This window comes from Geotrypetes seraphini, chromosome 1 (genome assembly GCF_902459505.1).
Source record: "Geotrypetes seraphini chromosome 1, aGeoSer1.1, whole genome shotgun sequence".
In the NCBI taxonomy this organism is placed as follows: Eukaryota; Metazoa; Chordata; class Amphibia; order Gymnophiona; family Dermophiidae; genus Geotrypetes; species Geotrypetes seraphini.
The window spans coordinates 164,265,633-164,279,712 of NC_047084.1; the positions used below are offsets into that span (position 1 = coordinate 164,265,633).

General features: G+C 45.1%; 1 protein-coding gene across 1 annotated transcript in view; it reads left to right on the forward strand.

Moving 5' to 3' along the window:
- Window positions 1–14,080, forward strand: part of LOC117359047 — a 226,417-nt gene that overhangs the window by 108,037 nt on the left and 104,300 nt on the right. Inside the window, exons 10-12 of the mRNA XM_033941168.1 lie at window positions 3,479–3,543; window positions 7,214–7,320; window positions 11,310–11,421. Of these exons, the coding sequence (XP_033797059.1) occupies window positions 3,479–3,543; window positions 7,214–7,320; window positions 11,310–11,421 (284 nt within the window). The remainder of the gene's footprint in view (window positions 1–3,478; window positions 3,544–7,213; window positions 7,321–11,309; window positions 11,422–14,080) is intronic.

Here is a 14,080-nt window from a genome sequence, read left to right on the forward strand (position 1 = left end):
GCGCTGCTTCCTCTTCCGGCGGTCCCGCCTTTTCTCTGACATCAGAGAAAGGGCGGGACCGCCGGAAGAGGAAGCAGCGCAGACGCAGGGCTCACAAAAGGGCCAGGACCACCGGCAGAGGAAGCAGCAGGACAATGGTAGGAGCTTCTCCATGATGGGGGGGGGTCGGGAGGCTGTGGGGGTGCGAGTGGTCCTTCGGGGTGCGAGTGCGTGCGAGTGGTCCTTCGGGGTGGGGGTGCGAGCGGTCCTGCGGGGGGGTGAATTGGACGTCGGGGGGGGGGGGCATCAGGCTTTCAGGGTGGGGACAGGACTTCAAGGGGGAGAGGAGAGTCGGGGCGGGCGAAAGGAGAGTCGGGGCGGTCAGAGGAAGAGTCGGGCGGCGACGGGAGAGTCGGGGTGGCATGCGCGGTATACGGGTGTGCGCGGTATATAAAAATTTATTTACATAAATTACAGTTTCCCGCGCGCTATAACCGTGTGCGTGCGTTTTACACGGGTGCGCGGTATATGAGTGAAAATACGGTATCTTTGTACGTATTGATAAGGGTAGTAAGTGGACTAAGAAAAATATTAAACAGCAATGGGAAGACAGAATGGGGGAAGAGATGGAGCAAGGGAGGGATACCAAGAATTGACAGCCAGTTAGAAGTGATAAAAACCACTGGAGGACTACACCTACCAGCAGCAAAGCATGGTCTACACCGGAGCAAATGCTACTGATATATTCAGGGATCTCAAAGTCCCTCCTTGAGGGCCGCAATCCAGTCGGGTTTTCAGAATTTCCCCAATGAATATGCATTGAAAGCAGTGCATGCACATAGATCTCATGCATATTCATTGGGGAAATCCTGAAAACCCGACTGGATTGCGGCCATCAAGCATTGACTTTGAGACCCCTAAGAGTGACCTTCCCACCATCAGAAGCACAAAATGGAGCAGACTGGAGTAGAGCTGTGTGAATGGTCTCGTACTGTGGCCTAATCTGAAGCCAGACTGACAGAGCAGATTCTAACTACAGTAGCAGTTGTTTCTCATGTGTTTTGTAGCCTTTGCTTAAAGTCCTTTGTGTTATGCTGTTATGTATCAACAGTTAACCCACAGTGACCACATACTAAAGATTTGCGGTTCATTATTCACCCGGAAGGTCATTGCTTTTTTTTTTTTTTTTCTTTGTTTCTTTTTTAAACACCAGCCACCTTAGCTGAATTAATTCCGGTACTCAGCTTTGCTGTCCGGCTAGCTATTGATGCTGAATATTTAGATTTAGTGGTGACCAATGTAGCACCACTCTTCAGATAGCAAACTGAATAAAGTTAGGAAGCCTTTTTGCTGATATCTGGTTAGTGGACTGAATGGTTAGTGGAAAACTCCTAATTCTGTCCAAGCTCTGTTCCCTGACTACCCCAACACTATCTGGTTAGTGCAGGGGGGGTTCTGTAATAGAGGCCGATCAAATTTTAGGTTCAGCATTGACACCACCTTCCCCCATGAAATCTAGATTCTGTTATTCTTCTGTTCTGGACAGAAATGCCAGTATAGTTTCAGCTATAACCAACCTCCCCCCCCCCCCCCCAGTGTGACCATTCGCTGCAAAGGCCCTACCACTAGCACCACCAGAGAGCAGGTCCTGCCAAGCCAGGTCTGACCACAACCCCTCCGCCCTCCCACCACCTGAAGGCCCTCCCCAGGCCTACTCTTAAATGCCCTAGTGAACTTGTAGCCTCTTCTGGAAAGGAGGATTCCCAGTTGTACCTGTCCCTGCTAGTTTCTCAATCAAAAAAGCTGCCAAAATATCCCACGGCAGCCTCACTAGATTGCCACAGGAGATCCCAGTAGCTATTTTGAGATTGGATTTGGCAGCTGCTTACTACCGTATTTTTCGTTCCATAAGAAATTTCGTTCCTAAATTTAGAGGAGGAAAACAAGAAAAAAAACCCCATTCTGAACCAAATTCTCCCTGCCAGGCTCTGCACCCAAACCCACACTTATTGCCAGGCTCTGTACCCTGTCTCCCCTCCCTGCCAGGCTCTGCACCCTGTCCTCCCTCTGGTGGTTTAGTGGTAGGCTAGGACAGGGCACAGGGCGGGCAGGGACAGGGCACAGATGTCAAGGCAGATGACTTTTTAAAATATGCAGTGCCATCTTAGTAACAACTATAGAAAAATAGACAAATATAGGGCAAAATATAGACAGTATAAATAAATTCTCCAAACTGACACATTTTGAACACTAAATTGAAAATAAAATCATTTTTCCTACCTTTGTTGTCTGGTGATTTCTTTCTTTCTTTCCTTAGGCCCAACAATTGTCCCTTCTTCCCTCCCTCCTATGTTCCCCTCACTGCCTTGATCATCTTCCCCCCCTAAACTCAGGCCCACAAATTGTCCCTCCCTCCTATGTTCCCCTCACTGCCTTGGTCATCTTCCCCCCCCCCAAAATTCAGGCCCCCAATTGTCCCTTCCTCCGTCCCTCCTATGTTCTCCTCACTGCCTTCCAGCCTATCCTCTTCTGCCCCCCAAGCCTGCCTGCCCGTGCGTTGGTTTTAATTGCCTCCCACTGCTGCCGCTGTGAGAACATGTCCACTAAGCAGCAGCAACGGGGGGGGGGGCACACAAGGATGGGACTCCTGTCTAAAGCACCAAGAGAGGCCCAAGAGCGGGGGTAAGAAAAATTGCTGGTAAGGGCCAGGCAGTTGCAGGGATTGCACGCCACCGGCTCAGAAGCCTTACCCCCGACATCGACGAAAAAGCAGCAGTAGCGGCTGGTGGAGTGAGGCTCCTGGCTCAGCGCGGCACCCGGAACGGAATGAGTTGCTAGGAAGAGCCAGGTGGATGCAGCGATTGCACGCCACCAGCCCAGAAGCCTTACTCCCGACGTCAATTCTGACGTCAGCGAGAAAGTCCGCCGACGTCAAAAATGACGTCAGGAATAAGGCTTCTGGGCCGGCGGCGTGCAATCGCTGCACCCGCCTGGCCTTTCCCTTCTTCTATTTTCGGTTGCAGTGAGCAACCAGCAGCAGCGTCAGCGGGTGAGGGGCGAGCAGTGACGGCAGCCTAAATAAGGTAAAGGGGGGAGATTGGGGTATTCACTCCATAGGATGCACTCTTTTTTCCACACACTTTTTTGAGTGGAAAAAGTGCGTCTTATGGAGCGAAAAATATGGTATTTACTTTCAACATCCTCGGTCAGCAATATTACTTTCTGGAGCTTTCTTGTCCTGCCAGCCTGAGGAGCAGTGTGGGAATTACATCTCTGTCTGTCTTCTAATTCCTGAATTTGTTGAAAGAAGCATTCAACATATTTTTTATTGGATGACTAATGAGAGGCTAGTTATGATTCCGTTCTTAATATTGATACTTCAAATTGATTTGTTTTTGTTTCAATGCGTTTCTTTTACATATTTTATGAGAAAAGATCTCTCTCGCATGCCTGAAACAAGCGTAGGTAAGAACTCAATATTTTTTTTCACCTTTTTCAGGTGTTGAGGGTGGAGCAGTAAAAGTTCATAATGCAAGAGGATCACCTCCCTCCACATCTTATAAGGTTTGGAGTTTTCTTTTTCTCTGTTCACAAAAGTCTTTTTAAATGTTCTTCTAAGATAAAATTCATTTAAGAACACAGGATATAATATAGATGGCAAGTTTCACTTAGCTGTGCGGTAGCAAATTAGACAGACGCTTATAGGTTTGGGGGTTTTTTTTGCCCTTGATGATGTTACACCACTGGGATTCCCTACATTTAAGATTTTATTATCTAAGGCAGGGCTGCCCATGTCTGGTCCTCGAGATCTACTGGCAGGCCAGGTTTTCTGGATATCCACAATGAATATGCATGAGAGAGATTTTCCTGCACTGCCTTCTTGGTATGCAAATCTCTCTCATACATGTTCATTGTGGATAGCCTGAAATTCTGGCCTGCCAGTAGATCTCGAGGACCAGACTTGGGCTGCCCTGATCTAAGGCCATAACCAGTTTATGTGAATGGCTCAAAGTTATTTACAGGGGGGACAACTTTCAGACTGCTGCATTGAGACAAAGACCTCACAAAGGGGTTCTTTCAGTGGAGTAGTAAAGGGGGGGCAGTGATCCATCTCAGGCACCATCATGGTGGGGGTGGCAATACCCCTCCTTCTCCCCATCTCTTCTCATTCTTCCCCCCTCCCTCCCCCCCCCCGCAGGTGCGTCCCCATACACTTCCCCCATACCTCTATTTGCTCACCACGATGAGCAACAACGTAAACATGCTCCCTGCGACGGCATTTGCTCCCACTGACGTCACTTCCGTACATAGGAAGTGATGTCAGAGGGAGAGCTGAGGAGGTCGCTAGGAGCACGTTGAAGTTGTTGCTGGCGGTGGTTAACAACTAGGAGGTGCAGGTGATATTCTTGTCCATTCTCCTTGTCGAGGGTAAGGGCCAGGTTAGAGATCTCAGAGATGAATGCATGGCTAGGTGGATGGTGTCTTCAAGAGTTTTTGGCTTCCTGGACCATGGGATGATTTTCCAAGGGCTACTGAGCAGGGATGGTATACATCTACCAAAGAAGGGAAGATGTGTCTTCGGTGGCAGGATGGCTTTAAACTAGAATTGATGGGGGAAGGGTGATCAAAGCCCCTGAATGAGTATAAACCCTCAGGTAAGTAAATCACTGTATTCCTCTACATCAAGAATCTCAAAGTCCTTCCTTGAGGGCCGCAATCCAGTCGGGTTTTCAGGATTTCCCCAATGAATATGCATGAGATCTATGTGCATGCACTGCTTTCAATACATATTCATTGGGGAAATCCTGAAAACCCGACTGGATTGCGGCCCTCAAGGAGGGACTTGGAGACCCCTGCTCTACATGGATGGGAAAAGGAGGCAATGTCTGGAAAGCAGTATATACTAATGCTCAAAATATGGGAAATGAGACTCTGGATCTAGAAGCTGTGATGGAAGAAGATGAGTTGGATATAGTGGTGATCACGGAGACGTGGTTCATGGAGAACCATGACTGGGAAGTAGTTATACCGGGATATAATCTGTTCAGGAAAGACGGGGTAGGAAGAAAAGGGAGTAGCCTTATATGTTAAATATAATATTAAAAAAGCAAAAAAAGAGGCAAGAGAGATGTCTTAAGCCAACCTACAGTCACATTTATTTCAAAGTAATATAAAAAGTCCTAGTGGTCAGAGATTTAATAGTAGACATTCAGAATATACCTAAAAAGGGAAGTTTTAGTAATAGGTTATTTTAACATGCCAGATGTTGATTGGGATAACCCTGCTGTGGGGTCTTCTAGAAGTAAGGAGATCCTGGATTCTCTACAAGGAGAACTGTTCCAGCAATTGGTAATGGAACCCACGCAGGATGGTTCATACAGGATAGAGTGCTTATAAACGGGGAAGTGTTTCTGATTTTACAGTGGGTGATCATCTGGCATCCAGTGATAACTGCATGGTACGGTTTAATATTAAGATGGGTATACAGAGGGTTCAGAAGTAAAGGCTCTAGACTTTTAAAAAACTAACTTTGTTTGGATGTGAGATTACGTCGAGGAATTGTCTGGATGGGAATGTCTGGAAGGAGTAGAAATGCAGTGGGCAAAACTGAGAGGAGTTATTGTAAGGGCGACAAACTTTTTTGTGAGTTAAGTAAAAGTAAGGAACAGAAGGCCGCTTTGGTTCTCAAAAGTAGGAGCTGAGAAGGTAAGGAATAAGAGGTTAGCTTTCATAAACTACAAAAGATTGTAGAAAGAGGCAGACATGCAAAAATATCTGGAAAAGTTAAGAGAGGTTGGTTGAGTAGTCAGGAAAGCAAAGATACAAATGGAAGGAAAAAAATAGCTGATACGGTAAAACGGGAGACAAGACCTTTTTTTAGATATATCAATGATAGGAAGAAGTGCAAAAGTGGCATTGTAGAAGCTGATAAAGAAAAGTCTGAATTGCTTAACAAATATATCTGTTCTGAGTTCAGGGCTGAAGCGCCGGGAGCAGGACCACAGAAGACAAATGCGAATAGGGATAGAGGACTGGTAGACCCTGATTGATTTTCAGAGGGCTGTGTTTGTGAGGAGCTAGCTAAATTAAAGGTAGCTGAGCTGTTCATGTGCACAGAGACCAGTACGGTATCTTCAATCGCATAGAACTTAGAGTACTTGATCATTCTCAAAAAGGCTTCTGAGGCAGGCCATATTGGCCGAAACACGTGCATGTCGAGCCATCGCACAGATTTTTATGATTCATGAATAAATTGCTTCACTACATGTCTCCACTGTGGTTTGTTCATTTCTACTTGGATTGTGGAGATCTTTCTCCTGATTTGTTTGACCACATCAGCATTGTAAACAGTACCATACTCCTGTGGATAAAAAAAAATATTACATGATCTCCGAGTCAAGCTGGTTGAAGCAGAAAAAGCGACAGAATTCAAGTCACCTTGAGATAAGCAGAAAGGATTTTTGATTGAAAAGAAGAGAAGGGGAAGAAACGAGATCAACTAATTGGACTAGAAGACCCTTAGGCCTGCATTCTATAAAAGGCATCTACATCACCTGGCACCTCAAAAACTGCATCAGCCATATGTCAATTACGTGTAGGCGCCATTGACAGATTTGCGGCTATTGAAAAACTTAGGCTTCGGCAATGTAGGCCATGGTTTTAAAAGCCTAAGGTACCAACGCCTAAGTTTGACAGAGAAACGCACGTAATGGCACCTAATATCATCTCTGTCTTTAAACACGCCTACTTAGACCTTAGGCGCCGCTAGTCGCCATACTTAGACACGATTCCAGCGCCTACATTTTTTTTAAACGACTTTTTAATTGGTTTTTAACACTGCAGTTAATTACCATGCTGATTAAAACCAATTAAGTCAAATTTACACTCGCCACGGTTGCGCAAACTTAGAAGCTTACACAAACATAAACAGACAGTACAGAAGGACTGTAAGGCCCGGATTCTATAATCGGTGCCATAATCGGCATTTACTGCCACATAACTTACGGCACCGATTATAGAATCCGGGCCTTACATTCCTTCTGTACTGTCTGTTTATGTTTGTGTAAGCTTCTAAGTTTGCGCAACCGTGGTGAATGTAAATTTGACTTTTCAAATGAATTTTGAATCTTAAAAAAGAGAAAATAAGTATATTCACGGCATTTTGCTGAATTCAAAATTATAATTGTCATAGCAGCTAATTTAAATATAAAATGTTGGGTTTTTTTTTTTTCAGGTTTGCAGTACTTATTTTGATGGCTATAGGGCTACCGCCGTCTGTCCAGTAGGAGGGCCATTCTCTATAGAAAAAGGGAGACGAACTGCTGAAAGCATTTTGAAAAGGTTAGTATCGGACATTTTACTTTCTACGAACTATTTGTTTAAAATATGCTGTTCAAATGTGTGGTGCTTTTCATTTCTTTAAATGCTCAATTCTTTTGAAAATATCTGAAAATCTGGCTATTCTCAAAAATGTAAATTTCGCTGCTCTCTATATATAATCACTAATTCTTATTATATTTTCCTATCTTTAAGGGCTCCTTTTACTAAGCTGCGATAGCGTTTTTAATGCACACAGGATTATAGCGTGCACTAAACCCGTGCTATGCGGCTGGAACTAACGCCAGCGCAATGCTGGCGTTAAGGTCTAGTGCGTGTGACAATTAGCATGCGCTAAAACCGCTATCGCAGCTTAGTAAAAGGAGCCCTAAATTTCTTGTAAACTGTGCCGAGCTCTGTCTTTATAGAGAAGATGCGGTATATAAGCTTAAGGTTTAGTTTAGTTTAGTTTGATCATGCTGTGTCCTGGTTCCTTACACCACCCAGCTTAAAGCAGATTGAGCTTTTTCCATGGCTGATATTCTTTTACATTTCTCAAATTTGTTGGTTTTGTGCAACTCTAGGGCCCCTTTCACAAAGCTGTGGTAAATGCACCATAACCCATTCAGTACCTATGGGCTTTGGGAGTCAGCGTACGATTTCACTCACCACAAGTGGTGCATCCAGTGCCTAGGGCCAGACCACCGTGTGGAGTCTAGTTCGTGCTGCGCCACGTTACAGAAGCGGTCCATCAAAAACTGTCTTCTACAACAGAAGCAGATTTTTGGTACCATGGATGCTGCTTCGGTACCCCTGACACCGACCAAACCCTTGACATCCAAGGCATCAGCATCGCCAGAGGTACCGGTATTGAAGTCGGTGTCACCATCGACTGCTCCGTCAGGTAAGCCAGTTAAGAAGCCACCAGCTTCCCAGATCGGGTCTCAGGCCTTAAACGTACAGAGTCAAGTCATACCAGCAAACAAAGACCTCTGATGCAGCTAGCTTCCACGTCTAGAGGTGCATCTTCCTCGATGTCTTCCTCACCAGAGCGAGCCGTGGCACTAATGATACCGACATCCACCCCCTAGGTATCGGTGAAGGCTTTTAAAGAGAAGCTCGATGCTCCTCTGGTACCGGCCCAGTCTGAGCATCGCTCCATGCCAAGTGAAGGTACCAAAGTTGCCCCATTGGTACCGCCTCGACAACACCGATCATCATCATCAAGCAATGCTTCTCAACACCAGACTTCGAGGCATCGATCTGCTTCACCAAAGCATCACTCCTCAAAGCTTCAGTCTTCTGCATCGAAGCGTCGATCCCCACCAAGGCATTATTCTTCACCTTCACCGAAGCATCAGTCTTCACCTTCTCCAAAGCGTTGACCATCAAAGCATCGGTCATCTTCTCCAAAGCATCGCTCTTCTAGGTATCGTTCAGCTTCTCGAGAGCGTATTCGAAAATACCATCATGCTTTTGGACACAGGTCTACTCCTTCTAGACATTCATCTCCATGCCCTCCATTCTTAAAATCTGAGAAACGTGTTGCCAAATCCAAGCCTAGAACCAAGTCTATAGTCCACTGAATGGTTCTAATCTTATCATAGACACAAAAGAAACTCTTAATTTATACTTTCTCCCAATCTTTTTTTTTTTAAACAAATCTTTGAAAACATCACTTATCTTCCACTGTAGCAATCCTGATAAGTTATTCAGAACTTTATTAACCATGTCTAATGATGGCCAGCATTTTTCATAGCTGCATGAGGACCTCTGTGTGGGAAAAATAAACATCAAGAACAGTCCTTCAGAAAAAAACTAAATTCCTATATCTATAGAAACCCAGAGCTTCATTATTCACTACTTCAGAGATTCAACATATTCTGCTGCTACAAGGGAGTAATTGCCTCACAAAATGGCAACCATTTATAACTGCATTGCTGTCATTCAAATCAGCTAATCCGTTTTCAGCTTTCATTTTAGGGAACTGCCTTTAACTTTCCCAGTTCAGTTGTGCTGGATAAAGTTGTGAGGGCTTTGAAGCCATCTTTATCAGTGATGGACTTTTTATCCTTCCATTATATTTAATAATCAGTCCCCGAGTTTGTCTTCATTCATTCTTGCCATGATGAGGTCACATGTGGAAATAGGCTATTATCTGTACCCATAAAAATAAGCCTCCATTGGATCCTTCAAATATTGCTAACCGCTGCATAGTTTCTACCCTCTCTTTTAAATAAAAGATAATGAAGACATTGGTATTTGATAAACTTATTGATTTCTTGAATAAAACAAATTCACTGTACCCGAACAGTCTGGTTTTTGGGTGGTAATACTATTGATACTTTTTGGTGCTCTTAAATGAAGACCATCTGCATAAGAATTCTAGTGAAGTGGCTGTCTTTGTATCTCTGGATTTGATTGTTTCTTTTAATTGATTGCTCATTCACTCTTGCTATTGTGATTACCGTATTTCCCCAGGTATAGGCTGCAGAAAAGGCCGATCTTCATTTTAAAACTTGTAGATAAACTGCCCCATTAGATAAGCTATGGTGTTACTGGAGTTCCTCCGTACCTTTTTAAATAGCTCCTTCGCTGGTAAATAGCTCCCTCGCTGGACAGCTGCCTCCTCCAATGTCGCAACCAGCGGTTCAGAGCAGGAGCGATCTTTTCGGCATCCAGCCTGACCCCACGCTGCTTTCTGAATGGCTGCCGTCAGTTCTTGCAAGACTCGTGAGAACTGATGGCAGCCATTCAGAAAGCAGCGCGGGGTCAGGCTGGATGCCGAAAAGATCGCTCCTGCCCTGCACCGCTGGCTTTGACATTGGAGGAGGCAGCCATCCACCGTCCAGCAAGGGAGCTATTTTCTGGTGAGGGAGCTATTATAAAGGTACCGGGGGGGATGATTTACAGGGGGGATGTCTTTAGATAGGCTGCCCCATATAAAGAAGCCACACCCAGTACTCATGTTATATAAATACATGGGGAAATACGGTAGCTGATTTAGGTACTGTATACATGGCAGAAGTTCTGAACGGATTCATTAATATTTAACTTAATAGAACATTTGAGGAGGTTGTTGAAGCAGAATTGCCCTGCTTCTTAGGCTTTTTTTGTGATATCCCAGAAGGCTCCATCTTAGGCGCAAATCTTTTAAACATTAATTTAGGATCCTTGACTGTGCTCATACAGTCATATGGGATTACTCTGTACATTTTTGCTGCTAATATTCAGCTGCTGGTTAGTGCAGCCACAGTCTGGGATTCATGTTGACACCTGGAATGCCCTCCCAGAGGAGATTATTGCGGAATCGACTGTCCTAGGCTTCAAGAGCAAACTAGATGCATATCTCCTTAAGAGAGGCATATAAGGATATGGTGGACTATAAATTACGCCAGGTGTACACCTGGCAGGACCTCCGCGTGTGCGGATCGCCGGACTTGATGGACCGAAGGTCTGATCCGGAGAAGGCAGTTCTTATGTTCTTATGTTCTTATGTCAAAGTGGTGCTGGGTTTTATCTGGTTAGCAAAAATATTCAATCTGCCAACTGGGTAAGTCCCCAGATAAAGTTAGGATGGCAGAAAGGCTGTCCTAACAAAATCCAGTGGTTAGAGCTACAAGTTCAGCACCCTGAGGTGGTGGGTTCAAAGCCCTACGCTGATCTTTGTGTCCCTGGACAAGTCACTTAATCCTCCATTGCCCCAGGTATGTTAGATTGTGAGCCCGCAGGGACAGATAGGGAAAAATGCTTGAGTACCGGAACGTAAACCGCTTAGACAACTTCTACTGATCGACCGTATATAAATAGCTTAAATAAATATATTTACTCAGGAACTGGTCTGAATATCACTAGTACCCAGATGTGTTCCAACAGCTGCCTGTGACCCAGATATTCAGCCGGCAATGGTCAGTGCCTTTGAAAATGCTGACTGCCACCAACTAAATATCGGGGCAGGAGGATGGGGGGGACTAGTCTTTAGCTGCATGTTAATTACAAGTCATATATTGTAGGACACGCCTCATGTTTGACCAGCTTGGGTTGGACGATTACAGTGGAGTAAATGTACAGATTTTGGGTGCTGAAGACACCTATGGACCACATGCAAAGAGTGAAAAAGATGGTGTAAGTATAGAATTTCAGATATATGCTGATAGTAGCTTTCAAAACGTATTTGTGTTACATTGCTGTATTTATTTAGGCTCAGAAAAGCCATGTTAGCTGAAATTAACAAGCAAGACTGTTTCTTCCCCACATGTGTTTGGAATAGAATCTGCATAGCACGTTCATTGAGCTAGAATAGACTAATTTAGTACTGAGCGTCGACAGCTAAAGGATAAAGGGTCATGGATTTGATACAACCAAAGCAGTTTACATTTCTCTATCCCTAGTAAGCTCACAATGTAAGTTTTTGTACCTGGGTCAATGGAGGGTTAAGTAACTTGCCCAGAGTCACAAGGAGTTGCAGTGGGGATTGAACCCAGTTCCCCAAGCTCTTAGCTCTAATCATTAGGCCAGTGGTCTTTGATAATTTCTAAGTGAGGGCTGTTTTGGGTCCAAAAGAGTTGAGAGAGAGAGAGAACAAATATCTTCCTACTTGGGGCCATGACACCAATAATGCTTCTCGACATTCAATCCTTGATCACACATGCAGAACATAGATAAACCCTATCAAATACAGAACCACAAACCAAAAGTCCTAATATACACAAACAAAACCCTAAGATGTTTGGGCCGCCCGGGAGCGGACTGCCGAGCAGGATGGACCTATGGTCTGACCCGGCGGAGGCACTGCTTATGTTCTTATGTCAGACTCTGCATGCAGTACAGCTCCAGAGAAAGAGAAAAAAATGCATTTCTTCCTGAACAATGCAAAATATAGACAGCAGATGTAAATTCTCAAAACCAACTTCAATCACCAAATTGAAAATAAAATCATTTTTCCTACCTTTGTTGTCTGGTGATTTTATTTTTCTAATCATCTTTTCCCAGTCTCTGGTTGCACTTCCTTCTATCTGTGCTCTTAACTCTGTTTCAAGGGCTTTCTTGTCCATTTGCCGTACTTCTCTCCTTCACTTTCTGCCCTACATCCATCTTTGGCATCGACTTTTAATAGTCAGCTCTTCAATTTTTCTGCTTCCTTCAAATCTATCTGTTTTTCCATATCTTTCCCACATGTACTATCTCCTCTCTCTCTCTTCTCTTCCCCTCCACCCATGTGTACCAACTCCTCTCTCTTTCTTCTCCCCTATACCCATATTTTCTTAAACAGCTTTTGTTCCCATCTTTCTTCCCTCCCCCACCCCTCATATGCCTGAGCAGCATCTCCTCCCTCTCTGGTGGTCTGACATCTTTCTCCTCTCCTTCCCACAGACTGGCATCAGTTTCCCCTCCTTCCATTCCCTCCTCCCCTTTTATGGTCTTGCCTCTCTGTCCTTCTCTTCCCCCTCTCCCCTACCTTTCTCCCCTCCTTCTCTTTTCTTTTCTGGCATTTCTCTTTCCTTCCCTCTCTTTCCAGCAGTCCATCTCTCTCCTTCCCTTTCCCCCTTCTTGTGATCTGGTCTCTCTCTCTCTCCTCTCCTTCCCTTCCTTCTTCCTCCCTGCCCTAGTCTGGAATCTCTCTCCTCCTTCCCTTTCCTGGTCTGGTATCTCTCTCTCCTTCCCTCCCCCTCCAGTAGTCCTCTCTCCTTCCCTTTCTCCTTTCTTGTGGTCTACTATCTCCTCTCTTTCTCTTCCCTCCTCCTCGTCCCTACCATGGTCTGGCAACTCTGTCCTCCCCTTCCCTTTCCCTTCCCTCCTTGAATGTCTGGCATCTTTCTTTTTTTTCCTCCCCATCCCTACGGACCACCCCTTTTGCAATCCTCTGCAACCTCTCCTGCATTCCTCCCCTCCATGGGATCCGGTGGCAGTTGCTCTTTGGATCATGATAGTGCAAGTGGAGTAAACACGCTGTCTCTCCAGCCCGGAAGCTTTCCTTCTGCTTTGCACCTATGTGGGGACAGTAAGCAGTGACAAAAGGGAAACTTCCTGGTCACCAAAGGCAGCATGTTTATCACTCTCAAGCTGCTAGCAGCCTGAAGAGAGAGAGAGAGCAGCTACAGGGATGGATCGGGGGGGGGGAGGGGGGGTTGTAAGAATGGAACCCTAGACTGCAGTACGAACTGCCAAAAAGATCTCCTTAGGACGCCATTGTCCGGTCCCATAGCTTTGTTCACCTTGAGTCTTGATAGCTCATAGTAGACACTGCCGGGCGTAAACTCGAGATTTCGAAACAGGTCTTCTGAGCTTTACCTTGTTGGCAGCTGAGGGCCGGATCCTGGTGCCTTACAAGTGAAGACCGAGCAGAAGTATTCATTTAAAAGTTTGGCTTTATCGGAGTCCGATTCTACATAGTTCCCGTCGTGTTTCCTAAAGCATACTATCCCATCTGTGTTTCTTTTTCAGGTATATTAGTGACGGAAAAAGAAACACAGATGGGATAGTACGCCTTAGGAAACACGACGGGAACTATGTAGAATCGGACTCCGATAAAGCCAAACTTTTAAATGAATACTTCTGCTCGGTCTTCACTTGTAAGGCACCGGGATCCGGCCCTCAGCTGCCAACAAGGTAAAGCTCGGAAGACCTGTTTCGAAATCTCGAGTTTATGCCCGGCAGTGTCTACTATGAGCTATCAAGACTCAAGGTGAACAAAGCTATGGGACCGGACAATGGCGTCCTAAGGAGATCTTTTTGGCGGTTCGTACTTATGCCTGATATAATTCTCCTCCAAGAAACTCATTTA